This window comes from Heterodontus francisci, unplaced genomic scaffold (genome assembly GCF_036365525.1).
Source record: "Heterodontus francisci isolate sHetFra1 unplaced genomic scaffold, sHetFra1.hap1 HAP1_SCAFFOLD_157, whole genome shotgun sequence".
Lineage (NCBI taxonomy): Eukaryota > Metazoa > Chordata > Chondrichthyes > Heterodontiformes > Heterodontidae > Heterodontus > Heterodontus francisci.
Window position 1 is genome coordinate 874,228 of NW_027140118.1, and position 16,262 is coordinate 890,489.

General features: G+C 46.5%; 1 protein-coding gene across 1 annotated transcript; it reads left to right on the plus strand.

The window, feature by feature from the left end:
• The first annotated feature begins 14,686 nt into the window (after positions 1-14,686).
• Positions 14,687-15,619, plus strand: LOC137358849 (probable G-protein coupled receptor 139). The gene has a single exon (XM_068025066.1). The coding sequence runs from the start codon at positions 14,687-14,689 to the stop codon at positions 15,617-15,619; it is 933 nt and encodes a 310-aa protein (XP_067881167.1).
• The last annotated feature ends 643 nt before the right edge of the window (positions 15,620-16,262 follow it).

Sequence of the window (16,262 nt, forward strand, 5' to 3'; positions counted from 1 at the left end):
AACATGGGGGCAGAGATGGGGAATGAGACTGACTGGATTTATCTATAAAGAGCTGGAATGGACTCTGTGGACCGAATGGTCTCATTCTGTCCCGAAATGACTGTGACTCTATGACAGGTACATATAACTCCCACTGCCTTCCTATACTAGGAAAGTTTGCAATAGACTGTACAGTATCACCTGTTGAACCCCGTGATGTAACTGAAATGTTGATGCCCCAGAATGTGGTGAACAAATGTCCTTCACAAACAGAGTAAATCAGCCCAGCCCATTTCATCATTCTGAAGTCATTGACAATGGAATCCGTTTCGACTGGTATTCTCTACATAGGAGAGCAGCCAGGCTTGTGTCTGCATCCCCCACCTCCATGTGGAAAGTCTTGTCAGTGTTTGGTGAGATAAGACATGTTGCCTGGGAGACAGATTTCTTCAATTGTGTTAATTCTTCCGTGCTCCCTGTAGCCCAAAAGGGTTAAACCTGGTCATTATCACCATTATGTAGTTCATAAAGAGGGGCAGCAGTCTTTGCAAATCGAGAAATGAGGGTCCGCTGATACCTCACTAGCCTGAGAATAGAACAGAAGGCAGTCTTTGAGATGGGCAGGGGCAGACACTATATGAGGGTCTGCTGATAACCCACGAACTTGAGGATAGGCCACAGGGCAGTATTTGGGAAGGACAGGGGTGGATGCTGGATGGTCTTGACCTGATGTTGCTCTGGGCTGATGCTGGATGATCCATTCTGGACACCTAGAAAGGTTTCACGATCTTAAACAAGCTGGGCCTTACGTGGATGATCTTTCAGTGCAGCTCCCAAAGTAGCTGCAGTAGTTGCTGTAAAAGGGTCAAATGTGTGGACGCGGTCTGTGGTAACGCAGAGGAGATCATTGGCATATTGCAACAAGCAGGAAGGCTATGAAAAGCTCATACGAGCCCCGGCGATTCTTTTGTGGAAAATAGTGGGGCTATTGTGCAACCACTTGTGGCAGACATGTCCAGAGGTATCACTGTACTCAGAGGTGAATGTGAATTTAAATTGTTTCTCCAGTTTTGCTAAGATATTCCAATAACTGTTAGAGATATCCAGGGTGGGGAAGACAGCCCTGCCGCTGGACATCCTGGAGAGCAGGGTGGGTGTCTCTCCATTAACCAGGTTCACACAAGGCTGACTGAGTTGAGTTTGTGGTAGTAAATATTCAGTCACCAGCTGCCATCCGGTTTTCTAACCAGCCAAATTGGGGGGGTGGGGGGGGGGTGGTTAGTGGCGAAAGTGCCTTTATCACTGGTTTTCTTGTACCATTTGGCCGGGCCTCTGATGCAGTGTAGGAACTGACCAAGCACTGTTACTAATCTACATGTCTACTAATCTATTGCTGCATGCATCCTCTCCAGCCACTGCTCAACAGTGTTAGGACCCGTCAGATTCAGGGCATAGCGGGAATCACTGTTGCTATCAGACTCATCTTTGTCCCCATTGCAGCACTCACAGGCACAGTGACTCAGCCTGGAGGATAGTGGGAATCGCAGTTACTGTCAGGCTCACCAATGTCCCTTTTGCAGCAAGCACAGGCAGTGTGGGCCAGCATGGAGGATAGCGGCATTCAGTTACGGTCAGAATCGCCAATGTACTTATTGCAGCAGTCACAGGCACAAGGGCCCACCTGGAGGATAGGGAAAACCCCAGTTCTCGTCAGTCTCATCAATGTCCCGATTGCAGTAGTCATAGGCAAAATGGCCCAGCCTGGAGGACATGGGAATCACAGTTACTATCAGTCTCACCAATGCACCTATTGCAGCAATCACTGGCACAGTGATCTAGCCTGGAGGATGGCGAGAATCACACCTTCTGTCAGTCTGACTAATGTCCCTGTTGCAGCAGTCACAGGCACAATGCCCCAGCCTGGGGGGAGCTGAAATCACTGTTACGACCACAATCAACAACGCAAGTATAGCAGCAGCATAGTGGCCGAGGCAGTAAGAATTAAAACAGCATGCTGTGGTTCAAGTTTTGGCTGAAGTTAACTGATCTCTGATTGGGTAGTGGTCCGTGAATAGCCACTGTTTCAAATTTGATGAATGCACGGGAAATGTTGGCATGGATCTGCTCCCAAGCTGGTCAGCAATGGATGCACAGATGGTCACAAGGTGTGATTTTGGTGATGTAAACACCAGAGCTAAATGGACTCAAGGTTGGAGGGCATTCAGAAAGAGGGGGCTAAAACCTGGAGAATATAAATTGGTTTACCCACATCCTCTCTATTGTGCCTTAGGATGTCATGGAGGCTCTCTGTGAAGGCACTCGGGCTCTCGGTAAGGTCCTGCTTGGTATTCGCCTGGAACTGGTGGACGCCAATATTCCCTGCCCCCAGTGCCTTCCAAAGGTCAGTTTCCATATCCTCTATCGTGTCCTCCACCAGAATAATCTGATCCATCTCTTGTTTTAACTCCAGGGAACCTGTTTAAGGTCGTTCCCTTCTAATTCAGGGTAAATGAATTTAAAAGTATTCCGCCTCGGTATGAAATCGAGGGAGCTGCAGCTCATATCCACCATTCCCAAATCCTGCTTTAGAGACCTGGCCGCAACAGGGGTAAAAGATCTATGTGTGTTTTATGTGGTGACATCTCCAGCAGCGTCAGTGACTATGGATGGCCAGTCACTGACTCCATCTATGCAAGTCTTGTTCTTAGTCTGGCCCGCAGTTTAGACTCGGGAGTCCACACACCCTAGTATTTTCTAGTTATCTTGCCGCCCTTGTAAGGAGGCAGAGCTGAAGCTGTGATTTTCCTCAAATATGTTGTCCCAACAAGAACTGGGAAATCTGGCGTTGTGTTTTGAGAAAGCAGCCTCCAGTCCCCACTGTGGACTGATTGTGTGTGAAGGTGTTGGATTTTCTCAAAATACGGGGCATGGTACAGCTTCAGTGGAGACGGGGCCTGAACATTGGTCAAATTCCCTCAAAGCCCCTCCTCACATCTTCCAACTCCGCACCTAGTCTGGTATTTTCTGTCTGTAACTCAATGTTTTAAGGCAGTATTTGTTCTAATTTTCTGTGCAGGTAATGTATTCGGTCATGTGGCTCCTGCTTTCAGAGTAACCAATTGGTCATGATGCAAACATTCTCTTGTCAGCCTTCCCTTTTTATTTTTACCTTGTCAACCTGTTCCTTCCACCTTTTGAGTTTTTTTTGTTTAACTGTTAGTCACATAAGTATGTCCCGTAGCCCAACCTATCTCCGTCTTCATCATTACTTAAAATTGCATTTCTAGACGTCCTCGGAGATTCTACCAAGTATGTAATTGTCTACCTAATAACAGATCAACTATTCCCTGGAATATACTTACAACATTGTACTTCTGGCTTTAGAAGTACCTTCTCTAAGTGCTTATCACAAGTGTTTCACAAGGACTAAACTCCATCTCTTCGTCTGGACATTTCCGTGGCATTCGCACTGATGGTCAGACATGTTTGCCCAAGTGTAAGCTCTCTCTCTGTCTCGATATTTCCTATCCATTCACAGCAATAACAAACGTGTTTGACCGTGTGTAAACTCTGTCTATCTCGACATTTCCTGTTCCTTCTCAGCAATGATCACACATGTTTGAACAAGTGTAAACTCTCTCTGTCTGTCTTCAGGTTTCCAGCGCTGTTCCAACGATGGTCACACATGTCCAACTGAGTTTGTCATTTCTCAAACACCAGGAAAAGCAAGCCGATGATCCCAATCTCTGTAATCCCTCTCCTCCACCACTTTAAGATCTGATCAAGTGTCAGAGATGACTAAAAGGCGGGTCAGGAGTCACAAACAGTTTATTTTTTTTAGATTAGAGATACAGCACTGAAACAGGCCCTTCGGCCCACCAAGTCTGTGCCGAACATCAACCACCCATTTATACTAATCCTACACTAATCCCATATTCCTACCAAACATCCCCACCTGTCCCAATATTTCCCGACCACCTACCTATAGTAGTGACAATTTATAATGGCCAATTTACCTATCAACCTTTTGGCAGGAAACCGGAGTACCCGGAGAAAACCCACGCAGACACAGGGAGAACTTGCAAACTCCACACAGACAGTACCCGGAATCGAACCCGGGTCCCTGGAGCTGTCAGGCTGTGGTGCTAACCACTGCGCCACTGTGCCGCCCCAAATGAGGAGATACAGTACAAATACAACACACATTCAGAATAGGCAGTGTAGACATCCGAGCTGTGACAGGTGAGAATGGTTTTCTATCCCGGATCAGACGGATGGAATGGCTGGGTATCTGCTTTCTGACGTATGACAGGTGAGAATGGTTTTCTATCCTGGATCGTATGGATGGAATGGCCTGGTCTCTGCTATCTGACCTTTGACAGGTGAGAATGGTATTCCATCCAGATTTGATGGGTGGAATGATCTGGTCCCTGCTGGCTGACCTGTGACAGGTGAGGATGTTTTTCTATTCTGGAGCGGATGAATGGAATGACCTGATCTATACTGCCTGATCTGTGACAGGAGAAAATGTTTCTCTATCCGAGATTTGATGGATGGAATGGCCTGGTCTCTGCTGTCTAACCTGTGAAAGGTACAAATGGCTATTTGGACCCAGATTGGATGGACGGAAAGGCCTGGCCTCCGCTGTTTGACCTGTGACATGTGAGAGTGGTTTATATCCTGGATCGGATGGATGACATGGCCTGGTTGCTGCTTTCTGCGCTGTGACAGTGGGAATCGTTTTCTATCCAGGATTGGCTGCATGGAATGGTCTGGTCACTGCTGTCTGGCCATAGACAGGTGAGAATGGTTTTCAACCCGGATTGGATAGATGGAATGGCTTGGTGTCTGCTGTGACCTTTGACAAGTGGGAATTACTTTCTATCACTAATCGGATGGATGGAATGGCCATGTCTCTGCTGTCTGACCTGTGTTAGGTGAGAATGGATTTCTATCCTGTATCAGATGGATGGAATGCCCTGGTCTCTGATGTCTGTCATACTGATCACTTCCGTGTCTTTAGGTGATCATGGTATTGAGCCAAAGCGAGTAGGGAACCATCCTTATGAACCTCCTCCCCTCATCTGTGTTTCTCTCTTCTCAGCTGCCCATGCATATAATTTATTTAGCTCGCTGGTGTTTGTATCATGACAAACTCATCCAATTGCATCTTTCCATTCACTTGTACAATTACGAAAGGACAGGTCCCCAAGGCGTGCGCCTCCTACTACAGCGCCCAACACTTAAGGCCACCCCTTTGTTTCCGCCTTGTATGGATCTGTTGTTACTTCAATGAGGCAGTGTAAGAGATGGTAATATTATTTTAATCAAGGTATGTGCTTGAGACTTGTGGGGCTATTACACCAGGAGAATCGATAGTTTAAATGATGTGGAGGAAGCTCTGCTTTCCTTTGCTCTTGTCATGGGATATCAGTATCACTGACAAGACCAGCATTTGTTCCCCACACCAAATAGTCCTTGAGTTGCCCTTTGCTGTTCACAGGTGTTCCAAAAACTGCTTGAACCTGACCAGCATGCATTGTGAATGCCAAAGCGGCGTTTTCCAGTTAAAGTAACCTGTAAACAGCTACAAGCTGTCTTCATTTCAAAGTAACAGTGTTATTACTGTAAGAAAACACTTTTAGTCTGTGGAATGCTTTGTAAAATATCAGAACAGTCATAAATATCACATCATATCAAATTAAAAGACGTATTTCAAAGTTCCTTTTCACTTTAATGCCAAGTTAGTACTTTACAGACGTTTCACAAACACAAAAACCTGCAGTCATGTAATCTGGAAACGCGAAAATAAGAGATTGGAATGACTGAACAGGTGTTAAAATGCTAATTCACCTGGCCTATGTTTTCCAAAGTGTCTTGAGAAACTGAGAGAGTGACACAAACTGTCATTGATTGATGATGTCAGAGTCTGTATTGTTTTGAAATGAAAATAAACTAGGCATTCTCTGAGCAGCAGTTTGCAAGACGTCATGAATGTAAGGGATTTGCATTGTTTAATTGTCCTGTGGTTTAAAATCTGACCAGGAAGAAAAGCTGCTGTTGTTTGTGCTGATAACAATCCTGTGGCATGTGTAATATCCACGAGGGTGATGAAGTTACTGAAGGAACTGTAAACTCATGCTCACCGTTTCGGCAGTCTCTCACATCATAGTCTGAAAAAAAAGAATTAGACATCTCATTGGACAATTGCAGTTTTATCTGGATTGTCATAGGACAGTGTGATCTTGTTAATTAGAGATACAGCACTGAAACAGGCCCTTCGGCCCACCGAGTCTGTGCCGAACATCAACCACCCATTTTATACTAATCCTACACTAATCCCATATTCCCAACAAACATCCCCACCTGTCCCTATATTTCTCTACCACCTACCTATACTAGTGACAATTTATAATGGCCAATTTACCTATCAACCTTTTGGCAGGAAACCGGAGCACCCGGAGAAAACCCACGCAGACACAGGGAGAACTTGCAAACTCCACACAGGCAGTACCCGGAATCGAACCCGGGTCCCTGGAGCTGTCAGGTTGTGGTGCGAACCACTGCACCACTGTGCCGCCCATTAATGAAACATCCAGCGAACCTTGGTATTAAAAGTATCAAAGTCATTGCAAATAATGACTCAGTGATGAGGTCGAGGAGCTTGGTCAGCTACAGAACGATTGACGGGGAGGTAATTGCTCACTGGATGATCATGACTGTATGTCTGACTCCTTGTAACATGTTTGTGACAAATGAGTATATTGCGAACAGGTGCATTGCGAAGGGGTATTTTATATAATTGTTAACTGGTACTATTCCTACTGAGTCATTGTTGTTTAATTTGAGTTTTGACTGCAGTCTCATTATTTATTGTAATTCTCATGTTCGAACCATAGAGTAACCCATCAAAAAAGATGACAATTTATAAACAACAATTGTTCAAGTATGCAGACTTGAGGCTTTACATTCTCATTCCCAGGAATGTTGACACAAAGACTTGTGTCCAGGGTTATATCCTTGACTGGATAACGATCCTTATGAAAACATCTGGAATACCATTTCTAAGCTTTATTTGTTTTTATGTTTATGGGATGTGTGTGTGTGTGTGTGAGAGAGAGAGAGCGGATAGATCAGAAAATCAGAAGAATAGAGTGGAATGCTACAACAATGGATCAGAATCTTCTCCTCGGACCTTCATTATCTTTCTTCGTATTATGATTGAATACCATTAGAATTGCGGATGCTATAAGTAATTGAAATTATTCAGTACATTTACTAGTCCATCCTTGCCATCGTTGCCCCTGGTAAATCTCTCGAAACGCTATTAATTCTACAAACCATAATTATCTACATTACTGCTCCTGTAATTTACTCTGCCCTCCTTGCTGCTGCTGTTATTCCAGGTGAATCTCTACCTCTAGTTATTAGCTCTCTAAACCATTGCCTGTTGTATTATAGTTCTTGTAATTAGCTCCCTCATGTTTATTGCTGTTTGCGTCCATGGTCAGTCTCTATTTCCAGCTAGGGGATCTGTAAACACTGTTTCACTGAAATACTGTTCTGCAATGTAATGTTTAGGAAGAGACAAGCCAGTGGAATTGGTCTCGATCACAACATCCATCTCCTAACTGTGAAACACATACCCCACTCTGACCAATGTCTGCGGCTGAACCAGGCTGTTTACAACCTCAGTGATCTATTTAAACCTGAGCTGAGTTCAACTCTATATTCTCTACATCACCAATCCTGCCCACTACCACCTCGGTAATGTCACCCATCTCCACCTCTGCCTCAGCCCACCTGCTGCATAACCCCTCATCCGTGCCTTTGTTAAATCCACACTTGCCTATTCCAATTCTATCCTGCGATCCCTCCCAGTTACAAACCTCCATAAACCACAGCCCATCCAGAGCTCAGCTGCCAGTATCCTAATTCACACTAAATCCCAATCTCCCATTACCCCTATGATCACCGATCTAGATTCGCTCCCTGTCTGGCAGTATCTTAATTTCAATATTCTCATTCTTGTGTTTGAATTTCTCAATGGCTTCACCCCTCCAGTGCATTTGTCCAGTTATCATTTTCCAGCAAATCTTTTGCCTTCAGGTTCATTTCCATTTCCACATTTAAAGTGAATTTCCTTCCCTCAGTATCTCTCCCTGGCCGTGATTTTCCGTTCCACAGCACCACTGTTACTTACACTATGGACGCCAGGATCCGGAAAAGGGTGCGAGCTGAGCTGCCAGCCCCCTCTAGCGCGGCTGAGCATTGTGTGCACTAGTAGCATGCGGAGTTGTGGAATAACACGTCAAATTGCTTCCAGTAGCTATGATAAGCGTCTCTGAAGCTTGGTCTGTGCATATCCACTGCTCGACTCTGTTAGTCACTCTCGGCTGAACATACACTCAGCAGCACGAGGATCCCCCTCTAGTGTTATTTAAAAGGACCAGGCATCCAATTTACAGGTGAGGAGCCTTTGACTTATTTTTGCTATTGTAAGGTTAGTGGAGGTGCTGTGGATGATTTCTGGAGGTTGTGCTGTGAGCTGCTTCAGATATTCAGGTAGGACAGAGAATTGATGACCCAAATCTGGGCGAGCTATGGGGACTGTAGTTCAGTATCTCTCAGTCTGTAACATAACCACCAAATGGAGCAGAGGCTGCAGGGAGGTGAAGCTCTGTAAAAATGGAGGAGGAGGGGCTCTGCCCTATCCACCCCGTGTTTTCCAGGAGCACTTCTCCTATCTACATCTAACCCAAGAGCAGTGTGTGAGAGGACCCTGTTTCAATATGGAGGTGGTCACAGATCTGTGTCACCGCCTGCAACACGACCTGGAACCTCACACCATTGTCAGCACGGAGCTTTCATTGGCCGTTAAGGTCGCAGTTTCATTGAACTTCGAAGGATCTGGATCTTTCCAGGCAGGAACAGAAGACATATTCAACATAGAGTCACAGAGAGTGATAGAGTAATAGAGTACATTACGGCACGGAAGAAGGCTATTCATCCCATCAGGTGCATGATGGCTCTCCATGGAACAATATAATCAGTCCCAGTCCCCCGCTCAAAGCACGTAGTAAATCAATGTCCTTCAAGAGCCCATCAACTTTCTTTTGAAATCTTTGAGTGACTCTGCTTCCACCACACTTGTGGGCAGTAAATTCCAGATCACAAACACCCACTGCATTAAACAAAAAATGGCCCTTCTCATATTCCCCCTGCATCTCTTGCCCAAAACCTTCAGTCTGTGTCCCCGAGTCCTTCTTTCATCACTTGATAGGAACATACTTTCCTTGTTTAAATCGTCTAGGCCTGGCAGAATGTTGTACCCGATCATTGTAGCCAAAATCCTCCATCATTGGAGACATTCTACTCAATCTCCTCTGCACTATTGCGAAGACCTTCTCATTCTTTCTGAAGTGTGGTGACCAGAATTTGACTCAATACTCCAGCTGAGACCTAACTAGTGATTTTTAAACGTTCATCATAATTTCACTGTTTTTGTACTCAACACTACTATTTACGTAATCCAAGTTTTTATGTGTTTCATTAACCACTCTTTCGATATGCCCTTCCACATTTAAAGATCGCTACACATGCACCCACAGGTCTCTCTGTTCCTGCACACTGTTTATAACTGTACTATTAAGTCCATAGCGCTTTCCTATCCATTCTGTCAAAATGCATCATCTCACACTTGACTCACACTTCCATCTGTCAGATGTCTTCCCATTCTGCTCACCAATCTATGTCCTGTTGCAGGTGGTTCACAACATGTTCACTGCTTGCCACAGCTCCAGGTTTGGTATCAGAGACAGGTTTTGAAATCTTACTTTGTATTCCAAGATTCAAGTCATTTAGACAGAGCAAAATAAAACAGTGGCCGTAGCACTGATCCTTGAGGAACACACACTGCCTAAAATCCTCCAGTCTGAAAAACAGCCAATTGCTATGACACACTGTTTTCTCTGCATAATTCATGTTTTTATCTAATTAGACACTGACCTTCCCATTCCATGAGACTCAATTTTGGGAACTGACCATTTATGTGGTGCTTTATTAAACAAATTATTTACACCAATATAGGGAACATCCATCACATTCCCTTCATCAACCTTCTCTGTTACACCACAGAAAAGTTAATTAGATTTGTGAAGCATGGCCTTCCTTTTGTAAATCCATGCCGGCAATCCTTAATTAACCCAAACCTCTTCAAGCGTGTGTTGATTTTTCCACTGATTATTGTTTCTAAAACCTAACTCACCGCTCATGTTAAACTAACTGACCAGTAGTTGCGAGGCCTGTGTGTTGTCCATTGATAATTCTAGGAGGTGAGGGTGGCCATCTGTGTGATCATTGTTTCCCTCAGTGGGGAGAAGCAGGATGAGAGGTCACGTGGCTTTGTCAGGATAGCCCGATTCCTGATGACGTTGGTGGTTCTGCGGGGACCTCTTGTTAACAGGGAGAGGTACAGGAACTGAAAGGACTCTTACTCCATTAATGTACAGTCATGTCCGAGCATGCCAGTACATTATGTTGGTGAATGTCCACTATCCTGGTAGCAGCCACCATGCCTTCATTCTGAAGAAGACACGGTCCCACCATCGTCAGGAGTCAACGGCGAACAAGAATGTCACTCCTCAGAGACAATGGCTACTCCCTCTTTACATGGCTTATGATTCTCCCCCAAGAAGCAACCACCACCATTACCGCCACCAACCAACCACATGAAAATAACCCGTGTATAACGTGAGTAATGGAGTCACCAGGAATATCGTGGAACAGACCATCGATGTGATGAAGCAATGTTTCCGATCTCTGAACTTCTCAGGGAAAGCCCTCCATTACACACTGATGCAGGTGTCCAGGTCCATGGAGTTCTGCATCACCCGTCATATCATCAACATCATGAGGACATAGGCATTGCCATGAGGAATCCAGAGGCCACCTCAAGGGGAGGAGGAGGAGGCAGGGAGGATATTTCCTAGATGCCTTCGACCCGGACAGGCTGTCGGCAAGTGTCTGCTAAAATGTATGATGTCACAGGACAACTTCCCTTTACCAGCATGGATCCCCCATTCTCCAGCATTACACCGATCTGAGATGCCCCATCACAGCGTCCCCTTGGTTACCATTCTGCAATACAAAAACACCAACAAATACCTTTTCATTAACATTCTTATCCAACAATGCATCCAATTATGCAAACAAAATTGAACCATTCACCTTAATGTATACCCTTCGTGCCTCTTATGTGGGTTCCCTCGACTTGCCTAGTGCTCCAACACAGTACTTCCCCAGTGGCTGTAGCTTGACTGGTGGAAGGCTGCTGACTTTCACTAGGACAGAGTGCAGATGCCTTGCAGGACGTCCTCGAGCAGTTCTCGGTCTTGAGGGCTAGTATTCGGACTACACCACCTCGACATGAGCAGCGGCAGCCTGGGCTGACTGATGTCTAACAGTGAGGACATTGGTGGAGTGGCAGTTAAGAGGGAACAAATACTGTCATCCTGAGGGAGGACAACAGGTCCGTGCTCCACGGAGACACTGCCAGTCCCACGGGGCGAGAACTCAGCAATCCTAGCAATTTACTGAATCACAGATTGCTGGACTGCTGTGAGAGCCTGCAAACCCCTTTGAGCACTGAGATCCACAGCCATGATGGCAGCAGTATGATCTTGCATGGCAGCAAGTAGGGATCTCACGGCCTCCGTCTGAGCTTCCACTGCAGCACTGATACGTTGGGTGTCTGCTGTCTGTGCTGCAGTGGAAGCAGAGACAATGGCCACCAGGCACTGTCGGACGGCTGGCTCGGCTAGTGCTGTCATGAGTGAGTGACTACTTACTGAGGGAAAGAATGGGCTTCAAGCTTTGTGCAATGTCCTGTGCATGTTGCAGCCGGATGCTTCCATGTTCCTTGCCAGTGACAACAGACTGTCTGACAGACCTATCAATGGACAAATTATCTCAGTGGACATGTCCATCAGCGTTCTCTTGTATGCTGCTCCAACAATGCTCACATCTGAGTCCTGTGTATGAAAACTCGTTTGGGACTTCGCCCTGGTGAGTTGAAACATGAACTGTCCTCTCCCCCTGGCCTGGCTGCAGCTCACTTCTTCTCGGTGACTCATCACGTGCAGATTCCGATTCTATACCATGCTGTAAGGTACACGCAGTGTAAGCACTTGATCTTGTGGCTGTGACTTTCAGACCAAGTGATGGGGCTTCACCATCAATGCTGTGCTGCTCTCTCTTTCTCTCTCTGTCTACTCGAGCTGCTGTGACTGGGAAGCTGGCTGTTTTGGGTTATAATTGGAAAGTATAGAAGCAGAAGGGGAGGGTTGGGCTGATGGATTGTGGGCGGGATGGAAAGCAGGAGGTCCATGGGCCCACCATTTACAGATTGTACAGAATCTCAGACAATAGTATAAGGGGAAGGTGGGAGTTAAGAAGGGTCATAAGGCAGGAACATAAAGTCAGCCAGTATGCTCTCGGTGATGCTGGATGCCACGGGCTCTGTCGCAGCCGCTTTCATGATTTTGTGTACCATCTCCTCCCTCAGGCCCAGGGGATGAAGGTATATCTGGCTCCCAGCAGTTCACTACTGTGCCCTGTGATTATAGGCCTCCTTGTCCTGCAGCAGAGAGGGCAGAACCTGTCCGTAATTGTTTTTCACTGTCTTTGGGTGATGTGCCCGACATAGATGAGTAGTTGGAGGCATATGAAGGCACCCTTACCAGGGGTACGGGGTTCGAGCGATCCTCATGCTGCCAGGCCTGGCGCTGGCTGGAAATGGCCCCTGCTCACTGACTGGGCGTGACTAACCCGCCACACAACCCAGGGGTACAATTCTCCAATGATGGGTCTGGTCCCAGGCCTGCTGTAGTTCTGGCCGTGGCCCCCACTTCCTTACTTGCCACAGTTACATTGCCTAGCAATGGTCTGCAGCAATGGTCCTGCTCAACGGGAACACTGGCAGTGGCCGCAGTCCCGGAACGATCCCAGCTATACTGACAACGTATCTGGGGTCCGACCTCCAGTTAAGGTACTGCTCCCAGGCCTGGTGCAGTTCCAGCAGTAGCACCTGGACTCTGACTGAGCCTGGCCACAACCCGCTACACTTAACTTGTGTCCAATCTGCAGTAATGGTCCTTGTGCCAGGCCTGATGTGATACATGCAGTAGCCCCATTGCTTGACAGAAACTGGCGACCCCACCACAATGACCTGTGGTCTGGGTCTCCAATGTTGATCTTTGACCCAGGACCAACAAGGCCCCCTGCTTCATGACTGGCCCCGATGTCCTCGACACATTTACGGGAGATCCAGGGCTCCTGCAATGAGACTGCTTCCAAGCCTGGTGCCTCAGAAGCATTTGGATCCGGTCACTCATGGGCCGCAACTCCCCCGCCACACTCACCTGAGGTGTGGGGCTCTAGCAAAGCTTCTCGCATAAATTGCAGCGATGGTCCATGTCCCAGAATAGGAGTAGTTCTGGCACGGGCCCAGCTCCTTGACCGGCCCCGATGACATCAAAACTCTTAGCTTGGGTGCATGGTCTCCAGTAATGGTCCTGGTCCCAGGCCTGGTTTATTACTGGTAGTGTCCCCTGCTAGCTGACTGGTCCTCCTGCCCTTTCCATACTTACCTGGGATCAGGATTGCAGCGAACGTCAAGGTCCCAGGCCTGATATATGAGCGGCTATGTCCTTCACTAGCTTACTGGCCCTTGTGTCCTTGTTACAGTTACCTGGTGTTGGGAGCTCAAGCAATAGTCCCACACCCAGGCCTGGTCTGGTACTCATAATTCCACTGCTCCCAGTCGTTTTGCCGATACTCAGCTGCTGGCCCCCTGATTGTTCAGCAGTTTTTGAAGGCTGGATCATTATCTTTAAAGGGACGTGGACCACGATACCGGTCAGGTAATTTCCCGAGCGCCACTGATTTGCGCCGGGTGTCGGCTGCAATTTGTCAAGACAGGGAACCCTTTATATTTTCAGCCCGCCATCCAGACCCCCGCTGTTTCTACTAAATTCAACTCCCTGGCTCCAGCAGAAATCCCTGTCAACACCACCATAATTAGTTACAAATTGAATGTGTTAACAAATGTACAAATGTCACCCCAAACTGCTTTAAACTGTAGGTTTTACTCCCAACCTGATGTATCATTTCCTGATAGTTCCACTTGCTAACAGTTAACTTAGTGACTGAGGTTATTCTTTCCATTATTTTTTGAGTGGATGCATTTCCAAATTTTGCTTTGAAATAATTGAGTTCCTGTAACAGGTGAGGGACTCTCTCAGTCAATCCAACATTTAACTTTCTTTGCAAGAGAAAAGTGTTGCAGATGTTGCAAACTGAAAGAAAGAAACAGAAAATGATGAAATTATTCAGCAGGTCCGCAGCATCTGTGAAGAGAGAAAGAGAGTTAATGTTTCAGGTTGGTGACTCATCGTCAGATATGGAAGTGCTCCGAAATTGAACAGATTTTAAACCAGGCAGGGAAAGGAGGAAAGGGAAGGAATATAATCAACATTGAGTTTAACAATTTCAATATCATCCTTTTGTCGTTTAATCTCTCCTGACTTCACAAACCGGTCTGTTTGTTCTTTCAGATCCAACCATTTCCGCACATCACTGGATACAGGAACACATTTGTAAATCTCAATACGTCCTCAATCAAACTGGCAACTTTGCTCCTAACCTAATGTATATTTTTTTCTGTTTGTATCCGTTCTTCACAGTTAACTTGCTGACGATTGGGATTCTGTCTCGGGGAAAGTGCGGTCTCTCCAAATGTGTCACTCGGTACCTGGTGGCCATGTCAGCGGCAGATCTACTGGTCATTATCCTGGACCTGATATTGAGGCACATTCCTATTGTTTATAAGGAACAGTTTCAGTTCCTGCAGTCCATTCCCGTGTGTAATATCCACGCTGTCCTGCTTTACGCAGCCACAGACTGTTCTGTCTGGTTCACCGTCACTTTCACCTTTGATCGATTTGTGGCCATTTGTTACCAGAAGCTGAAAAGTAAATACTGCAGCGAGAAAACGGCGGCTGTGGTTCTGGTAACAGTGACGATGCTGAGCTGTTTAAAGAACATCACCTGGTATTTTATGTTAACTGGTCAGTATTGGCTGTGGAACGAGCCCTGGTTTTGTTCTGCAACAGCCAATGTTCGGTATTCTGTGGTCTGGGCAACAGTCGAGTTTCTCCATCAAATTCTAACTCCGATTCTTCCATTTGTGGTGATTCTGCTTCTCAATGCTCTCACAGTCAGATACATTTTACTGAGCAGCAGAGGACGCAAGAGATTTCGGGCTCACAGCAATGGGGATAGTCGCAGAGACCCAGAAATGGAGAGCCGAAGAAAGTCCATCATTTTACTGTTAGTGATCTCGGCCAATTTCATCCTGCTATGGGCAGTGTTAATGGTATATTCGATTTGGGGCCGATTCTATGACTTAGGCGATCGATCTGTTTATTTGCATGCTTATCTGAAGGAAGTGGGCTTCATGCTGCAGCTCCTGAGTTGCTGCACAAATACTGCAATTTACGCCATTACCCAGACTCAGTTTAGAGAGCAGTTGAAGACTGTCCTGAAATATCTCTTTACTCCAGTTGTTAAATTCACTTAATGATGGCAGCAACTGAACAACTGACTATTTCCAGTAGTTTGGGGGCGGGCTTCCCGCTTTGGGGACCGAGTGGGGCGGGGCCTTTATGGTGACAGAATGTGGCGAGGCCTGTTTCCGATGGTGAAGGAATGCTGGGGGAGAGATTTGTTCCCAATGCTGGCGGGGTGGGGGGGGGGCGTGTGGTGGGGACAAGGGTACGGCACCTGTTCTCCATGGTGACAGCAGTGTGGTTGCTGGGCCTGTTCCCCAGGATGCGAGGAGTGGAAGCGGGGCCTGATGCCCGTGGTGCGAGGCGTAGTGGTGTGGCCTTCTCCCGTGGTGATGCGGGTGTGGGGCGCGGGACCTGCTCCCATGGTACCGAGCTAGGGTGGGGGCGGGGCCTGTTCCAATGTAGACAGGGACTGTATCGGGGCCTGTTCCCTTTGCTGACTGGGAGTGTGTGTGCAGCCTGTTCTCCATGGTGATGGGAGTGTGAGGCTGAGACAGAATTCTCCATAAACATTTACAATCTTTATAATCCATTGATCATTCTTTATAACCATTATAATCAGTTAAGAACGTTTACAATCTTTTATAATGCTTCATAATTCTTTCTCAGCTATTATGACCCTGTATAACATTTATACTTCTTTATTTTTTAGAT